The sequence below is a fragment of the Poeciliopsis prolifica genome, unplaced genomic scaffold (genome assembly GCF_027474105.1).
Source record: "Poeciliopsis prolifica strain line A6 unplaced genomic scaffold, Auburn_PproV2 SCAFFOLD125, whole genome shotgun sequence".
Taxonomy (NCBI): domain Eukaryota; kingdom Metazoa; phylum Chordata; class Actinopteri; order Cyprinodontiformes; family Poeciliidae; genus Poeciliopsis; species Poeciliopsis prolifica.
Window position 1 is genome coordinate 650,001 of NW_026562500.1, and position 10,962 is coordinate 660,962.

The following is a 10,962-nucleotide window of genomic DNA, read 5'->3' on the forward strand; positions in this document are numbered from 1 at the left end:
GCTGCAGTTTGGGAAGCAGAGCAAACATTTGGGAAACGATCGTTTGCATTTATTAAAGTCCCACCATCACTGCTTAACATACATCCTGTAAAATAATTTTATCACCATCATTCTAAAACAATTCAACCAAAAATAAAATGTATTTAAGTGGATGAAGACATTTGAAAATCTAACACTGGCAGGCTGACAGCTGTTAGCTTAAATATAGCAACGCTAGCATGAGGAGAGTTAGTCTCACTGCATTGATTGATTAGTGGAACATGTTGGTCAGGTTCAGATAAAAACTTGACCTTGTGCTTGGTGAATTCAGTTTCCAGTTCTGGTTGTGTGAGAATCTCAGGGTTCCACAGAAACCGCTTCGCTCAGCGCCGACAGCAACATCCAGATGATTAGAGGAACTAAAGAGCAGCTGCTCAAACCGATGGAACAACTCGCTCATCGTCTCCGGGAGCACCGCTCCATTTACGTTGCAGATCAGAGGAGACGGTTTCAGGTTCATGACCTTAACAGCCCCAATGACCCCGACAATCCTACCAGTGACCCCAACAACCCTATCAGTGACCCCGACAGCCCTACCAGTGACCCCGACAACCCTACCAGTGACCCCGACAACCCTACCAGTGACCCCGACAACCCTATCAGTGACCCCGACAGCCCTACCAGTGACCCGACAACCCTATCAGTGACCCCGACAACCGTACCAGTGACCCCGACAACCCTACCAGTGACCCCGACAACCCTATCAGTGACCCCAACAACCCTATCAGTGACCCCGACAACCCTATCAGTGACCCCAACAACCCTATCAGTGACCCCGACAGCCCTATCAGTGACCCCGACAACCCTACCAGTGACCCCGACAACCCTATCAGTGACCCCGACAACCCTATCAGTCAAATTGTCAAATGCCAATCGTCAATACACCTCAGATATTGCTGATTAATGTTGAACAATGTTTTGATTATTATGAATGAAAGGCAGTTGTTAGTGGTCCTAAGAACCGTGTTATGGTGATGGTTCTGGCTAACGCTGTGCATTGGTTCTTCCAATCATGTGCAGATTAGTTTAGTTTTGAATAAACATCTCAGAGGAACAACAGAAGAAGTCCAGTTGCCTTCCTGGCTATGACCTGAGTTTCCTCTCATCCAGTCTCTGTCGCCTCCAGGTTTTTCAGACTGATCTCTGCCCGGGTTTTCATAAAGAGCTGGTTCTGATTCTAGTCTTTGTTGGGTCCTGCCCAGAATTTGTTGTCCAGGTGAAACCACTGCAGCGGTCAGCAGCGGCTCGTCTTTCTGCTTTTTATTTGTTCGACTGAAATCTGAATCTTCTGCAAACAGTTCCTGCGATGCACCTGCAGCTCGTCATCCTCCTGGATTCAGAACCGATTCACAATCGGTTCTGCTCCGTGTTTTCAGAACTATTCCAGCCTTCAGCCGGACTTCATGCTGAGCTGTTTGTAACTGGGTTTGCTTCTCCAGCTGGGAACTGTGGCGCTCAGACCTTCTGGTTTATTATTTAGCGATGATGGAGACAATCTGCAGTCAGTCACATGATGTGACGGTGACACCTGGACCTGCAGGGCAGATTGCAGCTCCGGCGCCACCTGTAGGACAGTAGATGTCAGTCTGTCATGACAGCTGATGGCCAATAGAAAATCTGAAATTAAAGGTGCAGAAAATGTAATTTCTCTTAAATCTACTGGTTTTATAAGAAAAGGCTTTTAATTTGAAGGTGACTGAGGAGATGAGACAACAAGAGCTGCGCAGCATCATCATAGTATCTTTATCGTCTTCATCATCATCATCTTATCCTCATTATCATCATCAGCTCCTGTTTTCCACTGACGCGCCTCCTTTCCACCTGACATGAGGTTCAGTTTTTATTGTGAAGGAGCTGAACTGAAGGTTTCCAGAGAAGCTCGGAGCTGCGAGGTCCCCAGAGTCCCACAGTGGAGATTAATATTCATGCAAAGCGCAGCGTCTTATTAACAAAGTGCGGCTGAATAATCAGGCTTAATGAGAGCAAAGCTGCAAACGGAGCTGAGCGCAGCGGGACTCTGAGGCTGAGGAAGGTTCAGATGGAGATGAAGAGTCTTCCTCAGATCTCTGCACCTGCAGGTCAACCCGAGACCCTCTGATCAGAACCAGGCCTGTCACCGTGACGGGCTTTACCGGACAATAAACTCACCCAGAAATTATTGCAATTACTACAATATTATCATTTTCTAATATCATAATAACAACATATTTATGTGAGATCATCCTCTCAAAGATAAAAACATTTTAATTTCTTAAGAATTTTTAACGTTGGATCTGGAAAATGGTTTCAATATTGAAAATAAGTAAAACAATCTAATCCATTACGATGGATTAGGAACTCAAAGTTGGACTTTTGAAAAAACAAGGCAACATGGCGGCCATTTTGGATTGCCGTTTAGAGCACATAGCAGATAAAAGCTCTTAGTTTGGTCTTATTTCAAATGTAACTTACTTAAATGAGAATCCAGACCAAAAATACTCAGTAAGAGTTTGAGTTTTTGCAGTGCAGACATGAGGTCCATGTGTAAGAATCCTTCTTACTGGTGTTTTCTGGACAACTGGTTAGAAATGTCAGACCTGTCCAGGTCCAGTGTGGAATGAGATTTCTGTTGGTGTCGAACGTTTTCCTGCTCCTCTCTGCAGAACGTCCAGAGCTGCCTCCGTCCTCCTGTCCGACCCCTGCTTCCAGCTCCACTCCATCCAGCACCTCCTGGGGGAAGCGGCAGAGTCCGCCGGGCCCATCGCCGGTCGGCCCGCTGCCGCCGGGCCCGCAGCCGCCGGGCCCGCAGCCGCCGGGCGGCCCGCAGCCGGGCCTCCGGGTCCCTCTGCGGCGCCGCCGGCTCCTCTGGCTGATGGGAGCGCCTCAGAGAGGAAACACTTCTCCCTGCATGCATGTGAGTTCACCGACGCTCTCCTGGAACTGGGTCGGTTCTGAATCTGTCTATGGTTCCACCAGAACTTCGGCTTCCTTCACCTTCTGTGCTCCCAGGTCGACCTTTAGCTGTTGGGTCACTTTTATCCAGCTTGTTTTAGGGCTGAAATTATTAGTGAAATATTGAAATAATCGTCAATAAGTTTAGTAATTAATTAATCTGTAGAATGCAGGACTGAAAGAAGCCATATACTGAACAAACATGTTGATAGCAAATACAAAATAAACACTTTACATTTAGATAATCAGTGTCTGTAAATCTGTTCTGAAGTTTCAGTTTCAGTTAAGATTCACTACAGGAAGCTTTTATTGCCTTTATTTAATGACTTCATTTCAACCTTTAATGTATTTCTAACATTGTATAAAAAGGGTTAATAGTCACATGAAAAATCTTTAGAATTTATCTGATTGATCATTGAACTAATCAGTACAATAATCAGTAACTGAAATAATCAGTAGTTGCAGCCTCAGTTCGGTTTGGTTGGTGAGGTATGAACGCTAATCGACCTCTGACCTCTGACCTCTGGTCCTCCAAACCTCGGTCTGGTTCTGTTTGAATGTGAATGCCAAGCGGACCAGAGAGCGCTCCAAAAGCAGGAAGTGGACTACAGCACAGGGCATTCTGGGTAAATACAAACAAAGCTAATGTCCTAGCCTAGCGCTAGCAGCAGAAATGGCTCCTGGTCTTCAGTAACGGCTAAAGAGAAATCCTCCAGCATTTAAATCTGTTTCCATCTGGTGAGGAAGGAAGTTGCCTCTGTGTCTTCGGAGGTTTTCCTGTTTGAAATGTTTCTGTTTTGGCTCTCATCTGCTTCTGAAAACAGAAAAAACACCACATGGTTTTTTGGTGTCTAGAAACCGAGTCATTTCAAAAACCTCTGGGCAAATCACCAGGCTCTGGGCCGTTACCTAGCAACAGCTGAAAATGGAACAAATGTTACAACTTTGATCTCTAATCGAGTTTATTGATCAACGATCAGGTGGGAAAACTGCCACCTGATAGTTGATCAATTAATTGATTAACTTGATAGACTGATAAATAAATTATACCAATACAGGAACTGATGATGAGGTGAAATTTGAGAGTGGCTTGTCTTTCTGGACTTGGACAGAACCGTCCTCACTGGTTCTGATGAGCCACTGGACTTGGACAGAACCGTCCTCACTGGTTCTGATGAGCCACTGGACTTGGACAGAACCGTCCTCACTGGTTCTGATGAGCCACAGCATCAAACACAGTGAGAACCAGTGGGCCACATGGACCAAACGACGCTCCTGCAGGTGGACAACATCTTGGTTCTGTTCAGGCCCGTTAGAACCTGCAGAACCAGCTTCCTGGGTTCTGCCTGCGTCCCGTCACAGAGTGGGAATCAGTTCCCTCAGAACAGCAGCCTGGCAGCCGCCCAGCTCTGCACTATCACAGCCCAGATGAGGCGCTGACAGCTCACTGCAGAAACACGAGACTGATGGAGGAAATGGAGACACGGATCGAACACCATCAGCTGGGGGGAGGATGGAGGATGGAGGGGGTGGAGAGGATCCCACTGTGGCTGGTTCTGCTGCCTCAGCAGGTTTTCTTCTGACATTCAGTTAATCCAGAAGCAGAAACAATACATTCGCTGGTACCTGAGGCTGCGACCCATCAGAACCAGCAGAGATTCTGAAGGGTCTGGTTCTGCTTGGTGAGATCCGATTCTGAATCTGTTTTTCTGCCACCAGACACCGACTACATCAGCCTGGAAGAGAAGCAGAAGGTGGAGGAGATGTTGGAGTTCCTCACCGAGGAGTCCAAGATGGCCGCCGCCTCCACAGCGGTACGGTCACTTCCTGTCCTGGATTTTATTCTTCTTGTTTCTAGGTCTTAGTTTAGGTTTTATCAGTTCAACTGAATCAGTTTCTGTTCATAGTTCATCTCTCATTCTCCTAATCTGTAAGTGACATCACTCCTAATTAGCATATTTATGATGTCATCAGCAGCTTTTTGAAACATTTAGCTCAAGGTAGCTGTGAATCAGAATCAATGAAGGTAAACAGGATCACGAAAATATCCACATCCCCCTACACACACACAGACACACACACACACACACACACAGACACACACACACACACACACACAGACACACACACACACACACACACACACACACACAGACACACACACACACACAGACACACACACACACAGACACACACACACAGACACACACACACACACACACACACACACAGACACACACACACACACACAGACACACACACACACACAGACACACACACACACACAGACACACACACACAGACACACACACACACAGACACACACACACACAGACACACACACACACACACACACACACACACACACACACAGACACACACACACACACAGACACACACACACAGACACACACACACACACACACACACACACACACACACAGACACACACAGACACACACACACACACACAGACACACACAGACACACACACACAGACACACACACACACAGACACACACACACACACACACACACACACACACACACAGAGAGACACACACACACAGACACACACACACACACACAGCCACACACACACACACACAGTTCTGTGTTTGCTTGGTGTCACCAGGACAGCGGAACCAGCAGCTCCACAGCCCTGCAGAGTGTCTGCTTGACCTTTAACAGAACCTGAGGGTCTGGAACTGGTCCGGTTCCAGTCCGGTCTCGTGTCCTGCCCCGTCATGGGCCAGCGATGAAGCAGCTTTCTCTGGGTTCTGATGGAGTTCTGGCGGGTTTGGCTGCTGTTTGTGGCACCGATCAGAACCAGAACCTGCAGTCTGGTTCTGATCTTCATGAATTCTGAAGGTTCTGAAACGACAGAAGAAAGAAGATCAGGAGGAATATTAATTCAGCCTTTCTTCTTCTAGTGCTACTGTTAGCGGTTAGCATAGTTAGCATGATGAACCATCAGCCTCCATGTTTACGTTCCAGAAACTTCATTAACTGCCGACTTTCCCAGGTCCAGATTTTGTTCCACGATGGACAGAATTTGTTATTGCTGAGAGATGAACTGACAGTTTTTCTCTATGTTTTTAGCATTTCGGTTTTTTTTAAATCTTTGTTTTTTCAACAGGGTTAGGGCGGCCATCTTGTTTGAGATCATTTTTACAGCTTGTATTCATTTAGGCTTGACTGCAGGTCAGTATCAGGCTACAGTTTATACTTTCATTATGAGAATACTTTCATAAAATCACCAGAATAATAACATTAATAATATTAGGAGGATGAAGTAAAAATTTTATGAGAACTCAACATGAAAAATAACAAAAACATCAAATGGTGTGAAATTCTTCATCTTCTAAGACGGCGGTTTTCAAAGTGTGAGGCGCGCCTCCCCTGGGGGGCGCCAGAGCACATTAGGGGAGGCGCAGTGCGAGGGAAAAAATAAACCGAAGAAGCAGCTATTCGCTTGCTGTCACTGAAGTGTGAGAAAAAAATTGACAAATTTTTTGTAAACGTGTCCATCTCCTTCACTTCAACCTATCTCTGTGAATGTGGGTTTTCTGCTCTCGCAATGATAAAAAGCAAATCCCGGTCAAGGCTGCTGGTTGGAGATGATCTGCGGTTATACGCTCCACAGTGCAACCCCGCATTAACCGGATTTGCGCATCAAAAGCACATTGTTCCCACTAAAACGAAGGTGAGCTGAACAGTAATGTTGCCATGTTGACAATTTAGTTAAAATCATAAATAAAATGACTTACACATGATTCAGGACCGTGATAGAAAAAGAAATGGTGCGCATAGCGTGCGTAAATGTTTTTTCCTTTGTATGCCTCCGCTCTTCCATACTGCACGCTCTTTTAGCTCGAGATAAATTGTTTAGATGAGCCACAAAAAGAGCTCCACAGTTTTGCAACTGTTTAGGTTTTTGATTTATTTTTTTAATTTCAAGGAAATGTGCAACATTTACATATGTGTTCCAAAGATCTGATCAAAATGTTTTTGTTAAGATGTGAAAACACTGTTGGTATCTCAAACATGAAACTCAGAATCTCAGATGTAACGTTTGTTTGAGAAAACGGTTGAAAATGAGTTTGGGGTTATTCTTATCATTAAAAATGAAAAAAGGGCATATTTACCATCCAAAGGCCCTGATAAAATAATTAAAATGGGAGGAAATGTTTTAAAATGTTCATGTGTTAAATTTCATTCAGATAAAGTGTCATTTTAAAAGATGAGATGGTTCTAAAATAAAAGCAATTAGAGAGTGTTTTGGTGTGTGTGCGTGTGTGTGGGGGGCGCAGCAGGCATTGTGCTCCTTGGAGGGGGGGCTCACCCTTTCATACTTTGAAAACCCTGTTCTAAGACATCAGTTTTAACCTCCAAACTGCAGATTCTTCTCCCATTCACGACTTTTTCTCTTGATTTCTGGTGAAATTTTTATTCCACCAATATTTTAACTGTATTATGATATTAAGTTAATATTTTCATAATACAGAAAGGATGATTGACATCATTTTGAAAATAGTTCTTATTTGCAAATGTAGCCCAGTGTTATAACAAGGTTAAATAACTATATGTTGGGATTAATAAAAATCTTAATAGTAAATGTTTATTTACTAATCATAACCCTTATGATAACTAGGGATTAAATATTATTTTTAAAAGATATATTAGTGTTCTTCTTTAATATTTAAATAATATAAAGGGTATTTTATTTGGCTTTGCCATTTGATTGGTCACTGAGACAGTCCGTCTGGGGCGTGACTCCTGATTGGTGGAGAGAAGGAGAGGCGGGAGAAAGATGGAGAGCAGAACCGGGTTGGTGGATAACGGAGGGAGAGACGAACAGACCAGAAGGGAAGAAAAACAGACTCGAGCGAAATAAAACGGGAAAAAACACTGGAGAGGACGAAATTCGGGAAGAGTTGGAGGGGCACGAGAAGAGATAGACAGGAGGAGTCCAGACGAGTCTGGCTAAGCTAAGAGAACTAGCCGCTTCAGTCCCAGCTAAGGGAGCTAGCCGCTTCAGCCCCAGCTAAGGGAGCTAGCCGCTTCAGTCCCAGCTAAGGGAGCTAGCCGCTTCAGTCCCAGCTAAGGGAGCTAGCCGCTTCAGTCCCAGCTAAGGGAGCTAGCCGCTTCAGTCCCAGCTAAGGGAGCTAGCCGCTTCAGTCCCAGCTAAGGGAGCTAGAAGCTTCAGCCCCAGCTAAGGGAGCTAGAAGCTTCAGCCCCAGCTAAGGGAGCTAGCCGCTTCAGTCCCAGCTAAGGGAGCTAGCCGCTTCAGTCCCAGCTAAGGGAGCTAGCCGCTTCAGTCCAGCTAAGGGAGCTAGCCGCTTCAGTCCCAGCTAAGGGAGCTAGAAGCTTCAGCCCCAGCTAAGGGAGCTAGAAGCTTCAGCCCAGCTAAGGGAGCTAGCCGCTTCAGTCCCAGCTAAGGGAGCTAGAAGCTTCAGCCCCAGCTAAGGGAGCTAGCCGCTTCAGTCCCAGCTAAGGGAGCTAGAAGCTTCAGTCGCAGCTAAGAGAACTAGCCGCTTCAGTCCAGCTAAGGGAGCTAGAAGCTTCAGTCGCAGCTAAGAGAACTAGCCGCTTCAGTCCCAGCTAAGGGAGCTAGAAGCTTCAGCCCCAGCTAAGGGAGCTAGCCGCTTCAGCCCCACGCGTTGCTCGGGTTCAATGGACTTCAGGGACGAGTCCAGTGGATTTCAGCGCTCTCAATGTTTTTTCTGTGGGATTTCAACTCCGCTGTTCAACAGACCTGCAGGTTGAGTAACCAACTGCCTGGGTTACATTGGTTTAAGACTGTTTGTTGCTAGAAATGGGCGTTTCTTGTTGTGTTCTGGTTCGTTGGAACCAAAAAGTGGACATTAATGTTTTATTATTCTTGCCTTATCTAAGGAGGTTTATGTTTTGTAGATATTGTTGAAGGGTCTTTCAACTCTAAAGTTGCAGAGGTGACTAAATAATAGGTTTTCTGCTTTAGTTTGATAGAGTTAGGCTGAACCATTTCTCTGGGTCATAAATTAGGTCATCGGTGCCGCACAATTGAGGTACCGGATGTACATCGAACCCAGGACCCTCCATTTTAGTTTTCTCGAAGGTGCTACATAAATATTTGGAAAATAAATGAGACGTTTGATGCCCGGCCTGCTGCTCTTCATGCCAACAGGATTATTTCCATAACCGGATCAGTTTCCCAGCAGGAGTTCTGCTCATTTCGGGCCGAACAACACGAGCCTCTGGAACCCGCCGGGTCTGACGGAAAGGTCACCGCTCCGCTCCGACACGCTACGCTTCCTGCAGCACTCTGCGACCTTACCATAACCTTTAGGCTGCCAGCAGCTTCCTGCAGAACTGGACCGAGCAGAACCAGCACCACGCTGGGACTCCAGCAGGAACCGGCTTAGAGTTCTGTTCTGCAGAGAACCGAGCCAGGAGGTTCTGGTCGTCCCAGCATGAAGAAGCAAATCTCCAGTTTATAATGGATCAGAACCGGACCAAACTGGACCGGGATCAGTCAGAACTGTTCCGTTTTCAGTTTATTTCTATAGATCTGTTTCATAACACGACGCTTTAATAAGCAAATCATTTCAATCAATCAGCCAATCGATCCTATTAATTCCAGCTGTCATTCAGCTCTGGACCAGCAGGGGGCGACACGGGAGAGGAAAATTCCTAACAACAAGGAACCCTACTGGGGTCCGGTTCTGGTTCTGCTGTCACTCAAAGTTCTCCTCTGTTTGTTTTAGCCGACCAGCGGGAAGATCTCTGCCCATCTGCTACGCCCACTCCATCTCCGCCGTCTTCAGGCCCTGCGCTCACAAGTCTTGCAAGTGAGTCCACAGAACCAGAACCACACAGAACCAGAATCACTCTGACTCAATGTTTCATTAGTAGAGTTTTTTAGACTCAATAGTCGTGTGAAGAAAATCTGCTAAGAACCTGTAATTATATTCTCACTTTCAACCCTTTGGGTTCCTCTGGTTCTGGTTCTGATTCCTCTGGTTCTGGTTCTGATTCCTCTGGTTCTGGTTCTGATTATGCTGTGTTCTGTGTGCAGAGCCTGCATCAATCAGCATCTGATGAACAACAAGGATTGCTTCTTCTGCAAGGCCACCATCACCGGGGTGGAGGACTACAGCAAGCCCTCCTAACACACACACAGAGAGAGAGACACACACACACACAGAGAGACACACACACACAGACACACACACACACAGAGAACACACACACACCTCCACCGGAGCTCCACCCACCATCCTACATGGAGGCATCTGCAGCCAATCAGCTGGCAGCTCAAGAGAGACCAGCAGGTTGAGCTTTTATTTTGAAAGAGGCCTGGTGTGTGTGTGTGTGTGTGTGTGTGTGTGTGTGTGTGTGTGTGTGTGTGTGTGTGTGTGTGTGTGTGTGTGTGTGTGTGATAGCAGCTTTGACTCTGGACCGTTCTCCCCTTGAGAACCAGAACCGAGCCAACTCATGGATCAACTGCAGCATTAGAATCAGTTTGGTTCAGGTCCACTGTAGCTTCAGGTTCTGGTTCCGGTTCTGTAACTGGTTGAACGTCTCTGAGTGTTTAAGAGCCAAAATGGAGCAACGGGTCGGATTGTTCCGATCCAGATGTTGGTTCTGTTGGTGCAAAACTGCAGCATACATGTAACCTCATTAAATTATTAATCCTGAACCAAACAACCGGTCCTGTGTGCTCCTTTTGGACCCACCGGTACCACTCACTGGGTACGACACAGTGGGTACCCACACTGGGTACCACTCACTGGGTACCTTTCACTGGGTACCACACACTGGGTACCACACGGGTACCACACACCGGGTACCACTCACTGGGTACCACTCACTGGGTACCTTTCACTGGGTACCACACACGGGTACCACACACCGGGTACCACACACTGGGTACCACACACGGGTACCACACACTGGGTACCACTCACTGGGTACCACACACTGGGTACCACACACCGGGTACCACAC

The 10,962-nt window shown here is 46.4% G+C and overlaps 1 protein-coding gene and 1 pseudogene across 1 annotated transcript in view; one reads left to right on the forward strand and one right to left on the reverse strand.

The window, feature by feature from the left end:
• The window catches only part of LOC129355125 (amphoterin-induced protein 3-like), an 8,748-nt pseudogene extending 8,376 nt beyond the window's left edge, over positions 1-372 (reverse strand).
• Positions 1-10,656, forward strand: part of LOC129355126 (E3 ubiquitin-protein ligase RNF123-like) — a 47,774-nt gene extending 37,118 nt beyond the window's left edge. The window contains 5 exon segments of the mRNA XM_055024680.1: positions 2,682-2,932; positions 4,690-4,784; positions 9,720-9,734; positions 9,736-9,803; positions 10,031-10,656. Of these exon segments, the coding sequence (XP_054880655.1) occupies positions 2,682-2,932; positions 4,690-4,784; positions 9,720-9,734; positions 9,736-9,803; positions 10,031-10,124 (523 nt within the window). The 3' untranslated portion in view covers positions 10,125-10,656.
• Positions 10,657-10,962: the final 306 nt, after the last annotated feature.